This window comes from Sus scrofa, chromosome 1 (genome assembly GCF_054392235.1).
Source record: "Sus scrofa isolate SSC_HxYL_T2T_F1_AM1 chromosome 1, Sscrofa_HxYL_maternal_Yorkshire_Landrace_v2.0, whole genome shotgun sequence".
NCBI lineage: Eukaryota > Metazoa > Chordata > Mammalia > Artiodactyla > Suidae > Sus > Sus scrofa.
Genome location: NC_139383.1, coordinates 286,804,556 through 286,822,678, shown reverse-complemented (window position 1 = coordinate 286,822,678; position 18,123 = coordinate 286,804,556). Strand labels below are relative to the sequence as shown.

At 61.7% G+C, this 18,123-nt stretch overlaps 1 protein-coding gene across 35 annotated transcripts in view; it reads left to right on the top strand.

Moving 5' to 3' along the window:
* VAV2 (vav guanine nucleotide exchange factor 2) overlaps positions 1 to 18,123 on the top strand; it is a 174,252-nt gene that overhangs the window by 102,821 nt on the left and 53,308 nt on the right. For all 35 annotated transcript variants that reach the window (XM_085001057.1, XM_085001054.1, XM_021071367.2 and 32 more), the window contains one exon: positions 9,284 to 9,352. In XM_085001057.1, coding sequence (XP_084857183.1) covers positions 9,284 to 9,352 — 69 coding nt within the window. The remainder of the gene's footprint in view (positions 1 to 9,283; positions 9,353 to 18,123) is intronic.

Below are 18,123 nucleotides of genomic sequence, written 5' to 3'. Positions count from 1 at the left end.
GTTATTTATTCATTTATGTATAGTGCGTGACTCTCACCAGCCTGCCAGTCAGCCCCAAGCTAGAACCTTCTGGCTCCCAGGACACAAGGAAACTCCCGCTGTTCCCCCCCTCCCGCCCCGTCCTGCCCCCGCATGCGGTTTTGTCTAGGCTCCGTTGTTTCAGACCCTTAATAAAGAGAGTCGCCTGGCGTAAGCCGACTCCTGGGACTTGCTGGTTCCGCCACTGTCACGTGATCGGTCAGGTCCTAGGATGCGGTTCCGTGTCCTGTGCGTCATGGTTGGCCTCTCTGGAGCCGTCCGTCCTCCTGTCCCTCTCGTCTGGTCAACCCCCCCATCGTAGCAGCAGCGACGTGCATGGGGCTGGGCCCTTCCCACGGGTCACCTCACAGAACGCGTCCCTGGGCCCTGGGAATCTGGATTTCAGCCCCACCCGGCAGAGGAGGCCGAGCCCCGGAGCCCAGCTGGTTGGAGCGGATGGGCTCGCACCCCACCCGCGTGCTGGAAGTTAGCTGGGCGGCAGGGTCCCAGGGCTGGGCCAGCACTGTTCCAGGCACAGACCCTCGCCCAGGGCATCACGGGCCCCTCCGGCCGCAGTTCCTGAGAGCTGCCCTCTGGGGGGCTGGGAGCGAGGGCCCCGCAGGCCACAGGAGGCGCTGGCGGTGCAGGGAGTGGTGCCCCACGCCCTTTGGCTGTCTCCTCCCTGGCACCCGGCCTGCCCTGCATCCATCCCTGTGCTACAACCTGTCTCTGCCCCCCCGCCCCTCTCCGCCCAGCGCTCTGTTCATGGGCGAGGTCCCCTTGGCCAAGGGGCTCTGGCCCACACACTTTTTGTTTTTGTTTTTTTCTTTTTATGGCCACACCCGCGGCATGTGGAGGTTCCCAGGCTAGGGGTCGAATTGGAGCTGTAGCCGCCGGCCTACACCACAGCCGGATCCGGGCTGCATCTGCAACCTACACCACAGCTCATGGCAACGCCAGGTCCTTAACTCACTGAGTGAGGCCAGGGGTCGAACCCGCGTCCTCATGGATACTAGTGGGGTCTTAACCCACCGAGCCACAGCGGGAGCTCCACAGCACACACACTTTATGCAGATGCGCTGCGGTTTTCTGCTGGTAAAAACGGGGTTGCGGGGAGGCCTTGGCCTGCTGGCTGGGAAGAGAGGCTGTCTTTGGCGGGGAGGGGGCCGCGTGCAGGCTCTGACTCTGGGACGCACCCCTGCCGGCCTGTGCGGCCTCTCTGTGCTGGTCTGTGGCGAGCTCAGTGACACTTCCCATTCTCTGATGGGCATTTCCAGGACGTTCCATCCGGCAGGGCCCTGGCAGGCCATTGGGATTTCCTGCCGAGGCCGGGCAGGTGTCCCCTGGGAAGAGGGCAAGGTGGCATGGAGGGGAAACGGCCGATGGGCTGTGGAGGGCTGGGCCTGGCTCGTAGGGAGCGGCAGCGCTGCTGGCACGCTGGCCTTTCCGCTCCCAGCTGCTGCCATTCCGAGAAGCATGCCGGAAGAGCAGAACTATATTCAGTGTCGCAGCTGCTGAGAGCCACCTTCCTTTGTCAGCGGCAGCAGCTTCAGCTCCCGCCCCCCGCCAGTGGGATGGCAGGAAACAAAACATTCTCTTCTGACCCGAGGTCCGTGTTGTCCTTTGCCTGGCTAGGGTTCTGGAAGAAAAGGCAGAAGCAGCCTGGCTGGGGGCTGGGGTGCCCTCGGGTCTCCCCTGGAGCTGGCCACACTTCCTGCCCACCTGCACGTCTGCCAGACCTGCCTCTGCAGGTGTCACGGGGAGACTGAGGGCCCTCCTACCTCTGCGTTGACTTTGGCTTAAGATCCTGGTGGTGGCACGTGGGCTGGCCCATTGGCCGCTTTGTCCCTCATCCCTGGTCCCCAGGCCCTTTGGCCTCCTCCCCGCTTCGTCCCAGCCACACGGAGCCCGTATGACCCCCACCGCAGGGCGTGATCGCCTCTGCCCGGCTGCCTCCTCCAGCCCCTAAATCCTGACCCGTCCACCGGCACCCTCGCCTCCACCTCCTTCCGCGCCCAGCCCCGTGGGAAGCGCATCCCCACCGCCTCTCGCGAAGCTTCACCAAAGGCCTGTGTGCAAGGCAGGTGGTTTATCCCCACTTGACAGGTGGGTTACCTCGGGTCCCCTGGGAAGCTCAGGGCCGAGGAAGCTGTGCGACCGATTCCAGCCCCTGTTGGTCTGACGTGAGGCCAGAGCGCTGAACTCAAATGAGCCTTTGCCCTGCCCACCTGCTCCCCGCCCTCCTGCAGGAAGCCCTCCGGATTTCCTTTGTCTGCTCCTGCTGCTTGTGCCTTGGGGGCCGTGCCCACACCCTCCGGCCCCGTGTGGCCTCCGTTGCGGGGGGCGTAGGTGTGGCCCAGCGTCTCTGATAGCACGTCGTAGCCTGGGCTGGGTGTGGCTGGGGTGGGGTGGCTCGGCCTGGCACGGCCCCGGACGCGGTGGCCCATCCGCGTGGGTGCATGGTGGGCTGTGAGAGAAACGAGGTCCGTGGCTTATTTGGACTGTCAGGCTGTGTAGCCGGAGAGCCGCTTTTAATCAGCAAAACCCAGGGCTTCGAGGCCTCCCAGCCAATTAGCAGGTGGCCCCCAGGTCACTCTGAATAATGAAACGGGCCTGTCGGGGCCTTCAGGCTGCGTTTGATGTGCCTTTAATGTCTGCCCGGCTGCCGTTTTCCCCAGATGGTACCAGGGGGTGTTTCCCAGGGCCCTGGGCATTCCTTCCCAGCCACCTGCCCTCTTCCTGCTCACCCAGCACCTGCCTGCACCCCTAACCTCACCTGGGGAGGCGAGATCTCCCCAGCCCCACCGGACCTCGTGCTGAGGCCAGCTTGGGCACAGGAAGCTGTGGCCCGGACCGGGCAGTGGCCTCCGAGGGCGCTCAGGTGTGGAGGCCCTGCTGTCCCCGTTTCAGCCCTGGCATTCCTAGGACGCTCGCTCGTCCTGGGCAGGCCGGGCGGTGGTCACCCAGGCCAGCAGGACAGATGCCAGGAGCTGGGCAGCCAACGTGAACCCAAGGCCCGCCCCTTCTCTCGATGCCCCCCCGGCTGGCCAAGGACGACCAGGGGCGGCTGCTGATGGGTGCACAGGACTTGGGTGCCTTCGTGCTTTTCTGGATGGCAAAGTTCCGCTTTCTTCCCTGCACACGTCGGGGGAGGGATGAAGTTTGACCGCTCAGCCCTGGTCGCGTTCGGCCGAAGTGTCACTGTGAAAAACAGACCCCATGTCCTAGATTCTCGGAACGGCCCGAGAGGGTCTGAGCCGAGCGCTGACCCGAACTCTTCCCTCCTGAATCTGGACATCCGTGTGGCTGGCGTCTTTCTGAGACACTGGGGGCGGGGGAGAAAGAGCCCAGCAGGGCGGGTGGGGCGACCCGGTGGTAGTGGTGGTGCCGACCCCGCGTGCCCGGGGCAGGGCCAAAGGCCCTTGCCAAGGGGCACTTCCCGATCCTAATGGGAACCCTGGGGAAGCCGACGGGGGCTGCTGCTCCGGAGGCCGTGGGGAAGGGGGGAGTGGCGGGATCTGAGGCCGTGGACTTGAAGGTGGGCTCCTGGGGGAAGCCCCCCAAGAGGAGACGGAAGGTGACCCAGGCTTCGTATAAGGGACACTCGCCGGGTGCCAGGACCTGGGCTAAGAGGCTGACAGGTGTTATCTCATTTAATCTCAACACTGACTGCTACCCCATTCTACAGTCAGGGAAACTGAGGCTCAGAGAGGGAGAGTGCCCTGCCCGGAGTCGCACAGCAAGGCTGCAGCAGAGCCAGGATTTAAACCGAGATCTGTTCGCTGCAGAGGCCTGGCTCTTAGTGCCCCCACCAGGCCTCCCTAACATGAAGGTGACAGAGGGCAGAGGGGTCTCTGTTTGGGCCTCTCTCCAGGGTGTGGGGCGGTGGCTCTGGGGCAGTGGTCTGGGTCCTGGCAGGACCATCCACGGGTACTTAGCGCAGTCGTGAGACGTGCACCTGCTGTGCGCCAGGGGCTCCCTGGTCTGGGGTGCAGGGACCCCCTGGGAAGCGGGCCTGGGAGCCTCTCCGCAGCCCTGCCCGGTGTGGCTCAGGTTGGACTGAGTGACACTGGGAGGCTGCTGCCAGGCAGTGAAGTGCAGGAAACTCAGGGAGGGTGTCAGATGCCGCCTGGAAAACGGTAAATCACCGATGACAAGCAGGTGGTGTGTCCCTGAACCCTGCATCCAGGCCCCACAGCCCTCAGCACAGCACAGGGGGACTGAAGCTGGGTGAGTCCCCCCAAAACCCGGAGACCCGGGACCCCGCCTCCCCAAGAGGGCCTCTCGTTCGCCCCTTCAGTCTTCATCTCGTAAACCAAACCCGCCACCACGCGGGCCTTCCGATGGCCCATCCCACTGCGCTCTGCGCCCAGCTGGCCTGCGCCTGCGTCCCCACCTTCAGCCCAGGACCTCGGAACATGGGGCCTGCCCCCTCGCCCGCTCTGCGTCCTTTCCCCACGCGGCTGCAGGCACAGTCACACATGTGGGCACTTTGTGGAGGCCACGGTTTTGAGCCGATTCTCAAAGAAGCTCCGCAGGCAAGGACCCAAGTCTGATGTATTGCTTCCAGAGCTACGTGCAAGCTGCGGCTTCTCCCCGAAGCAGGGGGCTGGTGGCCCCCAAGGCCAGCCCAGAGCAGGTGCCCAATACTCGGAGGCTGAGGGAGGCGGGGAGAAGCCGGCTTGGAGTAGGAGCTGTCCCCCTCTTTTCTTTGTTCTTGAGCTTGGCCACCGCCTCGGGGTACCCTGTTTTTCAGGTCTCCTTCCTCTGGCCAGGGATCCTGCACACGGCCGTGCCGGCCGCAGCAGCTGGATACTAAAGTTGACGTTGGAGTGTGAAGCTTGATTTGAGGGGGCCTTAAAGCAGCAGCTGGAGCCTCGCGCCCGCCCCCCGGGAAGAGCGGGTGCTGGGGGGTGGGGGGATTTGACGCTGCCTGACGCGTGGGCCCAGCCAGATTCCTTGGCAGCTTTTCTGCTTCCGAGCCGGGCATCCCCTAATTCTAGTCAGTGTGCCTGTGGGAAACTGGGCTTCCCAGAAGCTGGGCACAAGGAAATGCGTCCTCAGGAAGGGTCTGATGGTGCTGGAGGAACTCAGCCCGCCCCTCGGGGACCCGTGTGACTGCCTCTGGTGTCTGACCCCTGGTCAGTTCTGGGCAGGCGTTTCTGCCCTGCCTGATGCCTCTGGTGTCTGACTCCGGTCAGTTCTGGGCAGGCGTTTCTGCCCTGCCTGATGCTCACCCTCCCTCTGAAAGCACATTGAACTTCACCATGATTGCCTGGATGTCTCGTCGAGGGGGGAAGGGGGACCCGAGGGGTAGGTGCTGCCAGGTGGGGTCTGGATGATCGGCCGGGGCTTGCGGCAGAAGGACGGAGCCGAGCCTTGTGGCAGGGGACCGCAGAGTCGCACCTGCTCCAGCCCCTCCCGGGCTTGAAGTTATAGCTGGAACGTGGCCCCAGAAACTGCTCAAACACCCTCTTGCAAATGTGTCTCCCGGTTAAATCAGGGTCAGTCATGTAAGCTCACGGCTCAGGGCTGACTTGTGTACCTCTGCGTGGTTTCTCATAAACCTTTCTTTTTTCGCCCTTTTTTTGACACCCTGTGGTATATGGGGTTCCCGGGCTAGGGATCAAATCTGAGCTGCAGTTGGGACCTGCACTGCAGCTTTGGCACCGCCAGATCCTTTAACCCACCGTGCCGGGCTGGGGATCGAACCCACATCCTGGCGCTGCAAAGCCTTTGCTGGTGCCGTTGCACCACAGAGGGAACTCCTCACAAGGGTTTCTTGAAGATGCTTCCTTGTCTCTGATCCGGGGCTGCCACTTACTGTTTGGTGGCGGTGGGGGAACGGCTGGAGAGTATCTGCCATCCATTCCCCTGTCCGCCCATCCATCCCCTGGCACACCCACCCACCCACCCATCTGTCCTCCCTCCCCGCACCCCCCACTCCCACTCCTTATATAGGTGCCCGTCAACCCACAAACCCCGCCTCTCTGCCACTCGCCTGTTCTCCCAGATATCTGTCTTTCCATCCATCTGTCCATTTATCCATGCCTCTTCATCCATCCATCCATCCATCCATCCACCCTTCCATCTGTCCAGCCATCTGTCCGTCTGTCCATCCATCCGTCTGTCCATTTATCCACCCATCTGTCCGTCTGTCCATCCATCCATCCGTCTGTCCATCCATCCGTCCGTCCGTCCATCCTTCCATCTGTACATCTGTCTGTCCATCTGTCCGTCCATTTATCCACCCGTCCATCCATCCATCCGTCTGTCCATCTATCCATCCGTCCAGCCATCTGTCCGTCTGTCCATCCATCCGTCTGTCCATTTATTCACCCATCTGTCCGTCTGTCCATCCATCCATCCATCCATCCATCCATCCATCCATCCATCCATTCATCCATCCATCCACCCTTCCATCTGTCCAGCCATCTGTCCGTCTGTCCATCCATCCGTCTGTCCATTTATGCACCCATCTGTCCGTCTGTCCATCCATCCATCCGTCTGTCCATACATCCTTCCATCTGTACATCTGTCTGTCCGTCTGTCCATCCATCCATCCGTCCGTCCATCCATCCTTCCATCTGTACATCTGTCTGTCCGTCTGTCCATCCATCCATCCGTCTGTCCATCCATCCGTCCGTCCGTCCATCCTTCCATCTGTACATCTGTCTGTCCATCTGTCCGTCCATTTATCCACCCGTCCATCCATCCATCCGTCTGTCCATCTATCCATCCGTCCAGCCATCTGTCCGTCTGTCCATCCATCCGTCTGTCCATTTATTCACCCATCTGTCCGTCTGTCCATCCATCCATCCATCCATCCATCCATCCATCCATCCACCCTTCCATCTGTCCAGCCATCTGTCCGTCTGTCCATCCATCCGTCTGTCCATTTATGCACCCATCTGTCCGTCTGTCCATCCATCCATCCGTCTGTCCATACATCCTTCCATCTGTACATCTGTCTGTCCGTCTGTCCATCCATCCATCCGTCCGTCCATCCATCCTTCCATCTGTACATCTGTCTGTCCGTCTGTCCATCCATCCATCCGTCCGTCCATCCATCCTTCCATCTGTACATCTGTCTGTCCGTCTGTCCATCCATCCGTCTGTCCATTTATTCACCCATCTGTCCATCTGTCCATCCATCCATCCTTCCATCTGTACATCTGACTGTCCGTCTGTCCGTCCATCTGTCTGTCCATTTATCCCCCCGTCTATCCATCCATCCATCCGTCTGACCATCTATCCATCCGTTCAGCCATCCATCCATCACACCCATCTGTCTGTCCGTCCATCCATCCATCCATCCATTCACCCACCTCTCCCTCCCTCTGGTACCAGGCACTGTACCAGGCAGAAGTGGATCCGGGCTGAGAGAGTGGCCACTTCTTCCCACATGAGCTGGACCTTAGCTCAGGTCTTGAAGGATACTAGCACTTAGGTGAACTGGGTGTGTGGGGGGGTGAAGGCCGAGGGAAGAGCCTGCACGAAGCCTGGAGGTAGATGAACAGGGAGACAGTGGGGCGAGTGGGTAGGAGTTGGCCAGAGGCTGGCATGGCCTCCCCGACCCCCTGCGTTCTGTCCCGTCCCAGGACCGGCCTCTAGGGGCCAGGGTGCGAGGCCCCACCATGTCCCTGGCAGGCTGTCTTTGTTTGGCTGTGGCAGAAATTAACTGGATTTGCACCTTGATTCTCAAGGGGCTTTGTGGCCCCCAGTCGGGATGTTGGAATCAAAGCAGGAGGGGTTTTGCGGCTGGCAGGGTAATTCTGAGTCACACTCCTGTTTCATCTCCTTGGGGTAAGGCAGATGAAGAGGGGTGAAAAGGACTGCAGACCGAGCCGCTGGCGGGAGGAAGAGAGAGCGTGAGAAGATCACACACATCGAGATGGGTCAGTTTTCAAAGAAGAGACAGGAGCTCCCGTCGTGGCTCAGCGGAAGCGAACCCGACCAGCATCCGTGAGGATGCGGATGCGATCCCTGGCCCCGCTCGGTGGGTTAAGGATCTGGCGTTGCCGTGAGCTGCGGTGCAGGTTGCAGATGCGGCTCGGATCCCGCGCGGCTGTGGCTTCGGGGTAGGCCGGCCGCTGTAGCTCTGATTCGACCCCTAGCCTGGGAACCTCCATATGCTGCGGGTGTGGTCCTAGAAAAGCAAAAAAAATAAATAAATAAAAATGGACAAAACAGGAAGAGACACGTTTTGTAACGACGGCTCTTACTTTAGCGAGCACCGCCTTCCTGCTTGGAAGGAAACAAGATGCTGGAACGTTCTGGACAGCGGGCTCTCCGGCCTGCGGAGGCGGCGGAGGTGAATTTTCTTGGGTGGTGTCCATAGCCTGGGCGAGGAGAGGCGGACGGAAGTGGTGGAGCACCTGCCGTGCAGGTGGCCGCAGGGCTGGAGCCTCGCCCGCCTGCCTCCGGTGACCCCGGCCGTGCCCACGGCCCCGCGCATCCTCCGTCTCACGCCCTCACGCACCTCGCCTGCACCTGCCGGCCCTGAGCACCTGGGCAGGACTCGGGCCCGGGTTCATTCAGCCCTAGTGACTCGCGTTCCCAGTGAGCCCCCATTTCCTCCTTCTCTCCTGTGAGGTCTGATGCCACGGGTTCTGAGCTGCCCAGGTAGACACCTGCCCAGGTGAGAATGCAGCCGTGCCACCCCTCACCACCCCACTCCGGGAGGCTCTGATGTCCCGCCCCTTCTCCTCCCAGATGCGTCTTAGGGTAACGGAGTTTGCAGGGACCCTGGGAATCCCCCAGACACAGAACAGTCAGACTCTCATGGAGAAAAAACAAAGGGTCTCACGTCCAGACACGGTTGGGACTCGCGGCCTGCCCCTCTCCTGGGGTCCAGTTCCTGTGCTCCACTGCGAGGGCGCCGGGAGCCCCGCGTCCCCGTTTCTGGAGTCCCAGGACTATTGCATGGATGGACGCTTCCTGCGGTCCCCAACCCGGTTCCCCTGCTTTGCCAGCAGGGATGCCGGGCCCTGGAGGGAGGGACCGACTCTTGCCATGTCCCGGGCTGAGCTGGGTGTGAGGTCCCCTCTCTCGGCACCTCCACCTGGACAGTCCTGTGTCACACAGCCGAGAAACGTGGATCCTGCTTCCTCCCACGGGAGAGGACAGAAGCCCATCTGCTCCTGCCAGCAGAGCCCAGCGGGCACTCGCTCCCGGGGGCCCGTGATGGGCGACAGGCGAGGCCCGGCCAGGGCAGTGGCACCACCGCGACCCGCTCACTCCCTTCTTGTCTCCTGTCCCGCAGGCCCTTCCCGTCGGAGGAGACCGCGGAGAGTGACGATGACGTGTACCGCAGCCTGGAGGAGCTGGCCGAGTAAGGAGCGGGGGGTGGGGGGTGGGGGGTCTCTACACAGCGGCCCCCCCGCCAGGGGAGCCGGCCTCAGCGTCCTGCTCGGGCAGCTCCACGTCCCCTCGCCTGAGGGACCTCACGGATGAGCAGTTCCTCGCCCCACTGTCCCTAGCTGGTGGTGACATGGCAGTGGCCTTCTGCCACAAGGTCGGCCGCGAGAGGGCCGAGAGCTGGCGTTTCCTGAAGCGAGGCCCCTGGAGCGAAGCAGGCTCCAGGCACAGGCAGTCGTGATTCCGGGTTGAATCCTGAAGGGGGGGGCCGGGCTGGGGCCAGGTCACCTGCAGCCGCCGCGGCGTCTCCCCTTCTGCCCCGGCCCATCCTTGGTCTGCTCTGTTCCCCTCCCCGGTGTGTCCTGCAGCACACCCAGCCCGGGCCCAGCCTCCTCTTATGCTCCTGGAGCCCCCCAGGGACTGGCAGGAGTCCCTGGATGGTGGCCCTTCCAGAAGAGCATGGCCAGGGTGGGGCCCTGTGGCCGGCTGCCCAGAGAAGGGGCAGAGGGCTGGAGGGCGGGGCTGCCCATCCTGAAGGAGGAGGCAGTGACCAAGCGGTGCCAGGCTTCCCCGGCCTCCTGCCAGTGGGGGCTCCTTCTTGTTGGACGGCGATGTTTCTCTGTTCCTGGAGAAACGGCTGTTCCTCCTGGGGAGACTTGTCCTGGCTCTCCTTTGTCTTGTGGCGCAGACTGAGCCTAAGAATCATGACCAAAATAAGAGCCGGCGTTGACCGTGCACCTGCCGTGTTGGCAGCCACCTCGTTGCCCCCGCTCCCGGCGGGGCTGCCTCTAGAGTAGGGGGCCCGGGCGAATATTCTTTGCTGGATCCCTGTCCATTGAAGTAATTTGAGCCCTTGAAAAGCCAGCCTGTGGGCCACGAGCTGGTGGCCCCCTCTCATGGGGTATGTGAACGAACCCCTCACCGCTCAGTGGCCGAAGCTGCCACCATCTTCCTGAAACGGTGCTGACCCCACAGTGGTCCCCGTGAGAAGTGCGGCTCCTGGGGACACCCGGTCGACCCCATGTGGTTCCGAGGCTGGAGAGAACCCCAAGGGGAAGGGGTGGGGTCTGGGGTCCTCATAGGCTCAGCCAGGGCCTGGGGTCCCCGCCCGGACGCCACTGCCCGCCCTGACCTGTCCCGGGAAGCAGAGGGGGACTAATACACTTCAAGAAAGGTGGGCTCCAATGCGCGGGGCCCCCGGAGGTGGGGGCTGAATGAGGGGCTGCACACCCCAGCCTGTGAGGGGTGAGGAGACCGAGGCTCGGAGAGGCGGGGTGGGGGCTCGGGGGCCCAGCTGGTCCGCGGCCCCCTGGCTGGCTGGGCTCAGGGTTGGAACTGCCTCCCGTCTGCCCTTCCCGCCTTGGATGTCCTTCCGTCTGCCAAGTTCATGCCTAAGGGTCCCCCACTTGGGGAGCCTCACATCCCCCCCCCCGACTCCATGCACGGAAGAGCACCCACACCCCCGTTTGGCCTTGGGGTTGTCTGTGGGGTGCCCTGCGATCAGGTTCTTGGATGCCCGTCTCTGTGGACTGGAAGGTGCCTGAGGTCAGACCCCGCGTCTTCATGCCCCGCCGCCCCCCAGGCCCTAGCGGCTGACATCTCGTATAAGCGGCGTAACTGAGCATCCCAAGTGGTGATGACGGTGACAGTGGGAGGAGCTTACAGAGCCTTGATGGGGCGGCACTGCGGGGACTTGTCTTCTTCTACCCGCCCCCCTCCTTGGGTGGTGTGTTCTGCAGGTGACTTTACAGATGAGGAAACAGAGGCCTCGAGGGGGCACTCCTGCCCCTGTCACTCAGCCAGGAGGCCTTGGAGCTGCCCTTGAACCCTGAGTCTGGGCCCTCCCCTCCCCTCCACAGTCAGTGCCCCCACAGTGTGCGGGGAGCCCCCACCCCGTGCTGAGGGTTAGGCCCCTTCCCCCGAGTCAGCAGGCTGCGGGTGGGCTCCGCGCCCCGGGGAGACCTGCCTCGGTGGTGGGCAGAGACGGAGCGCTCCCGGAGGTGGGGACCACGTGCAGGACAGACCTGCATGAAATGCCAGGGGCCCCTCAGCTGCCACCCCGGGGCTTCCTGCCTTGTTCTCAGGAGTTGGGCGGATTTCTGCCCTGAGAGTCTGGCGTGACCCCGGGTGCCCGTGCCCGTTTCCCCGCTTCTCTGCCTGTTCCCGTCGTGACTGATCCCTCACCCCCAAACTCAGGGTGTCATTCCTCGGGCACGGAGAAGCCAGTCTGGGGGTGTGTGTGGCTTTGCACAGTTCAGTGATATTATTCCATGGCACTGAGAGTGAGCCTGCCTAATCCAATGAGCTCCTATGGCTGCAGTTATTGCAGACGTAAATCATAAATTATAGGGAAGGGGAACGCATTTGAGTCTTTAACTTGTGGTTTGGTCCCAGAGGCTCCAGTTTAATAAATTTTTCATGCTCTCCCCCCCACCTCCCCGCTTCTCTTTTCACTGAAAATAAAGATTTCCTAGCATCCTGTCTCCATGGACTTGGGATTCATATTTATCCATTATGGTAATTTGCAAGACACAAACAGACATGTCGTGTCTCACCTGGCCTCTGCTGGGGCAGGAACGGGGCTGTGGAGCGCAGAGGCTGGAGCCGGGGCAGTGGCCTGGATCTGAGGCCGGGCAGCGGCGGCAGGGAGCACGGGGTGACGTTTCCAGCAGAGCTGCTAATTCTTTCTTTGGGCTCTGGCCAGGTGTCAGAAGCAATGATCGCGTTGTGTCTCTAAGGGGCCCGCCCGATCTCCGGACCTCAGATGCCCCACAGCTCTTTGGAGAGGGTCAAGCACTCGCTCCATGCATCCCCCTCCCCTTCACAGGGCGCCTGGTGGGGGGGGGGGGCACCCGTGAGGGTCCGCCAGGTGTGCATGGCCCAAAGAGCACTTCCGATCGGCCAGTCCGTCAATCAATCAGTCACGTCTTCATTCAGCTGCCCACTGGCTGCTATGCACTTTCTGGAAACATAAAGGGGAAGATGGGGCAGTCCTGGCGCCCAGGACCTCGTGCCCTGGGCTGCAGGGCTGGGGAGCAGTGTGCTGGGGTTAGACCCAGCATCGCTGGAGGAGAGCTGTGGGGGTCCCAGAGTGCTCGCTGGAGGGACTGCTCCTAGCAGGGGGTCTCAGCCTTCAGTGCAGTGGGCCATCAAGGGCTTTTCTACGCCTGCTTCCACCACCCAAAGCCGGGGCACTGACCTGGCCGTGCAGAAGAATCTGCCTCGTGGAGTTCCCTTGGGGTCGCAGCGGGTTAGGGATCTGGCATGGTCACTGTAGCAGCTCTGGTCGCTGATGTGGCTCGAGGTCAGTCCCTGGCTTAGGAAATTCTACATGCTACGAGTGTGGCCAAAAAAAAAAAAAGACTCTGCCTCGTTCCCAGAGCAACCAAGAGCGCCTCAGGGCAGACCCGGAGCCTTGGCTGGCGTGTCCTACCGCTTGGGCTTCGGCAGGTGACCCAGTCTCTCTGCCCGTTTCCCTGAGTGTAACATGCGGCGTTGGTGGTGTCTGCTGCGCACACCGTGAGCGCCCAGGCAGGGAATGTGGTTCCCTTTCACCAGGGATGTGGCCTTTCTCTCTGGTTTCCAGATGCCCACGGCGGCACTGCCCGGGAGAAAGCAAACACAAGCTGCCTGTGCAATTGTAAATTTTCTTTGCTTCAAAAAAGAAACAGGTGAAATGAATTTTGAGATTGTATTTTTGGAGTTCCCATTGGGGCTCAGCAGGTTAAGAACCCAACATAGTGTCCATGAGGATGTGGGTTTGATCCCTGGCCTGGCTCAGTGGGTTAAGGATCCGGGATTGCCACAGGCTGCAGCATAGATCAAAGATGCGGTTCGGATCTCGTGCTGCCGTTGCTGTGGCTGTGGTGTCGGTCAGCAGCTGCAGCTCTGGTTCAGCCCTGAGCCTGGGAACTTACATATGCCGCAGGTGTGGCCATAAAAAGAGGGGGAAAAAGCATGTATTTTTACTTTACCAGTGTAGCCACAATACTGTCTAGTTGAAGGGAGTTCTCTTGTGGCACAGTGGGTTAAGGATCCAGTATTGTCACTGCAGTGGCTTGGGTTTGATCCCTGGCCCAGGAATTTCCACATGCCGTGGGCGCAGCCAAACAAAACCCCTGCAAATATCATCTAGCTCAACACGTGATGGGCGTAACGGATGGTTAAGGAAGTAGCTGACATGCTCTTTTGCGGAAGGCCAGCACGGTCGGTCCACGGGCCGCGTTGGTGAGCTCACGGCCACGTATGGCTCCGTGGCTCTGTGTGGGCAGCCCAGGTCTGGGATGCAGAACAGTGTCTTGGGAGCCAGCGCCAAGCCCCCTGCATGTGAATGGATGCCACTGGGCTAAGATTCTGTTTTCAAGCGCTCTAAGCTCACTTTTGAGATCATCGTAGAACGTGGGATCGAACCATGGAGCAGCTGGCTGAAAAAATTAACGTGAAATATTGCCACTTAAAAAATGCTTTATCAAGCGCACTGAGCCCCGCAGGAGAGGCCCTTTTGTAAATGGTCCTGATGATTTTAGGGCCTCGTATTTGCACAGCAGCTCATCCCTCCAATGAGCCACCGCTTCGTTCCCAGGAGCCGCTCCCTATCTCTCGCACCTGCCCGGTTCTCGCACAGGCCCAGGGTCAGGTGTCTGCCCTGGGGGAGCCCCTCACGCAGGGCTGGGAGCCAGATTTGCACACAGAAGACACATGCATGAGACAGTTCACCGCCCAGGGTGAACTGGAGCCCAGGGTGGGGCTGGGTGAATGCCAGCTCAGGAATCAGGGAAGGCTTCTCGGAAGAGGTGACACCTGGGTCTTGGAACCCAAGTGCGAGGTGGCCAAAAGGCAGGACTGGGGTCCCAACAGAAGGAGCAGCCTTGCAAAGGCCTGGCTGGGTGCAGTGGCCCCGAGAGTGGGAGGCGAGGAGGGGTGAAGCAGGAGAGCAAGGTTGGACCTGCCTGCCCAGGTCCCCGGGCTCTCGTCTCAGAGGCGTGGCCTGGCGTTGCCCCGTGGAGGTGCAGCAGGTTTGAGACACCACGAGGTGTTTGCAAGACATCAGAATTATCCAGGCTGCCCAGGACTCTATGGGAAGACCACTCCTCCTGCCCGGGGAGGCCTGGGCCACCTCGGAAGGCCTGCAGAGCCCCCCAGCCAGGGTGCGCTTCTGTGATGGGGGGCACCCAGCGTGCAGAGGGCGTCTGGAAGTCACCTTTGCTGGCGGGAGCAGGCGCAGCTCGCCGGCTGAGGATGGCAGGGACACATCTCAGCCACACGCAGCTGTCACGGGGAGCTCCGTGTTGCCCTGGGTGCGTTCAGTCCAGGGACTTCACTGTCCCCATCTCTGCAGGGAGAGCGTCAGCCAGAGGGTACGTGGATGCCTTCGCGCTGAGAGGGTCCGTGGTCTTTGACTGGGGAGCCCGCTCCCCACCACCAGCTTCACTTTCCTTGGAATTGAGTGATTTTCAGGCTTAAACAAATGTGATCATGACACGACAGGGATATGATTTATCCGTAAATGTATAGCTGCAGGCTTTATTGCCTCATAAAATGACTTTGCAGCTTTAAATGTGTCACGTTAGCGCTGTCGGGGTAATTTTTTAAGATGCGTAGAATGTAGGAGGCGTTCCCGCGTGGGAGCCGCCCTCACGGGGCTTTGGGCATCTTCCTGGAGCGGGTCTTCCCGCTGCCCAGGGACACAGGTGGGCGTGCCCAGGCGGTGGCGGGGGAGAGGGGGCAGCTCGCTGGGAGGACCCAGGCCGCCCTCCCCCTGCCGAGGGAAATGACCCTCCCGCACCGAGGAAGAGCCTGTCCCCACCCCGCCCCTGACCTTGTTGCCTGCCGCCACCTCCAGCTGCAAAAACGTTTGTTCAGAGCGCTTCCGAATTCCGTTACCGTCACGCCACTCTGCGTGAAAATTCCACGTCAAGCAGGAGACCTGCGGGCAGGGGGGGCCCGCCCACGTGTGAGGCTGGGATTTGGGGGCATCTCGTGCTCGTCCCGAAGGATTGCTTCTCCAAGGGGCGAGATTGAAAGCAGGCGACACAGACACAGCTCCATTAACCACAGACCCCGAACCCTGCTCCGTGCAGAACACAGACCCCGGCAGGGCCTGAAGAGGGCCGACGGCCAAGCCCCTCCACAGGGGAGGTGGCGGCTGCCCTGCTCAGGCTGGTTGGGGGGGGCTGGCTGGAGGGGGTGGGCAGGGTCCCCGGAGCCCTGGGCGCTGCGGAGGGCTCCCCCTGTTCTGCAGGCTGCCTCCCAGACCCGGGTACCCTGGCTGTGGGCTGCTGAGGTGGGGACGGTGGGCGCAGGAGGGCCTCGGCTCGCCCCTGGTCTTGTCGGTGGACCCAGCTCTTCCCCTCTGGCCACTCAGGCCTTCGTCTGTACACTGTGCCTGTGGGGAGCGCTGATGGTGTGCCCGGTGTGTGCAGTCCCGGCCTGGGGTCGCCTTGGCAGCACGTGGTCCCTGCAGCCCCGTCGAGGGTGTCTGTCCTCACGTGAACGCCAGGAGGCCTGGCTGTGGGGCTGGCCATGTGGAGGGCACGGAGCCAGCACACAGGGGAGCACGTGCACGTCAGGCCCCAGTGTCCCCAGCGGAGGTGCCTGCCCAAGGGCACAGGGCAGCTAAGGGGCAGAGCGGATTTGAAGCAGGTCTGTCTGACTCCAAAGCCCACAGCCTGACCGCCCCTCCATGCCAGGTCTGTCTGGTAGAGCCCGGCCGGCGACCTGGGCCCCTCTGGCTCGGCTCTCACTCTTTCTGCCCCTCTAACTCCCACATCTGCTATCCAGGGCCCCTGGGATCAGACCTCGACAGGCCAGGACACCGGGAGGGCTTCCTGGAGGAGGTGTTGGCAGAAGTGCACAGGAAGTGCATAGGCATTGCCAGAATGAGACTTAGGAAACCTCCCTCCCACCGACCAGGCTGGTCCCTGCCTTATTGGGGGTGGGGTCCTGGGAGAGTCTGGGGCTCAGCTGTGTCTGTTACTCAGGACCTGAGGCCTGGCTGTCCTGGCCCCAGAGTCCCCCGTCCGTGCAGCCCCGAGATGGAGCTGGACCCCTGGCCTCCCTCTCTGGCCCCTGTGGTCTAGCCACGATGCCCCTTGCCCTTCTAGAGCTGCCTGTGGGCGTCTGGGAGAAGGGCAGCCCCCCCACACCCAAACAGGCTCACTGCGCCTCCCTCTCCCGGTCACGGAGGCGGCCGGGCGGGGGTGGGAGGACGGATAGCGCTGACCTCTGCTCTCCGCGTCTCTAAGGCTCCCCACTCTGCCCTCCTGGGGCATCGCGGCCCCTCGGTACTTGGGCCTGAGCTGTCCCGAAAGGGATGGGCGCTCATTGTGCTGAGGGAGCCCCTCTGCCCCGGCTGAAGGTTTCAGTAGTGCGGCAGCAGATACGACACAGACTTGGGGACTTGTGCTTGAAATACCTAGTGAAGCCCGGGGCCCTTTCAGACCAAGGCCGTCGTGGCGATTCTGTGGTCCGGTGTAACAGTCTCTGCAGGGACGGGGAACGGAAGGATCGACACAATTGGTGCTGTCTTCAGGGAGAGAGCAGGGGAGACGTTTACAGTCTGTCTAGGGGCCTCTGCAGACCCCTCTCCCGATACTGTGCAGCTCGTGAGGATAAAGACTCGGCCCTTCTTGCATTATGTCCCATGTGTCCACCACAGAGTTGACACACAGTGGCACCTCAGAGATATTGCTTAAAAAATAAATGAGCCTCGCAGGCTGGATTTCACGGAAGAATCCTGTCCTGTACATATCTGCTGTGTTGGTTGCCGAACTCTTACTCATCCTGCAAAACCCTACCCAGAGGTTACCTCCTCTGAGAAGCCATCTCCACCTCTACCAGGCTGATGGAGGTGCTCCTTCCCCTGGAGGTGTATAAAGCCCATCAGGATTGTCTCTGTTACTGTGTTATCATTTCTCCCTGCATTTGTCCCCACCGCCCTGCACGCCATGGCACAGAGGAGGGCCTGAAGGTTGGTTTGCTGTCCTTACATGGAGGCGCCAAGCAGTGGTTCCAGGTGCAGGTCAGTGGGCCCCCTCAATGCCAGGCCCTGCACCTGAGTTTTGCCCATAATCTCAGCCTTTACAAGGTCACCGCAGGGTGGGTGGTCCTGTCCCCATATTGTAGTGGAGGATGTGAAGGCTCAGAGAGCGTCACTCATTGGCCTGAGGTCACACAGCACACTTTATGTGGCAAAGAAGGGATTCAAACCCTGAGCCAGCTCCTGCTTGGCCAGGGCAGTCCCTGGGCCTCTTCCTTGTGACCAAGTCTGGATGGTGGGGCCACTCTTCTGCTCAGAAAGAATCCCTGGCAGAGGGGGCGTTGTGGCAGGAGGCACGCAGCCAGGCCTCCTCTGGGGATCTGGTAGCCACAGCCCCGTCTAGATGCGCTCCTAGAGGGCTTTGTGTCCTTGAGGGACCGTCTTGCCCTCTCGGGGCCCTGCTCTCCCCACCTGTCGGGAGGCCTCGTGTGTTGGGGCCAGGGTCTGCCGAGGGCAGGTGAGGCCGGCCTCCCTGCTGTAAGCAGTGCCTTTTCTGTCTGTCTGTCCCCATGTGCAGACCGCACAGCCCGCAGCCGGCTCCCCCAGGTCCTCTGAAGCCCCGTCTGCCGCCCCCACTGAACGGCGTGGACCGAGGTCGGGAAGTGTCGGGTTTGGTTTCCTGGTAACAATTGACCGGTGGTTGGGATCCTGCTTCGCAGCCTCAGACAGCCCGGGGCCGGCAGGCACGTCGCGCCTGTCAGTAGCGA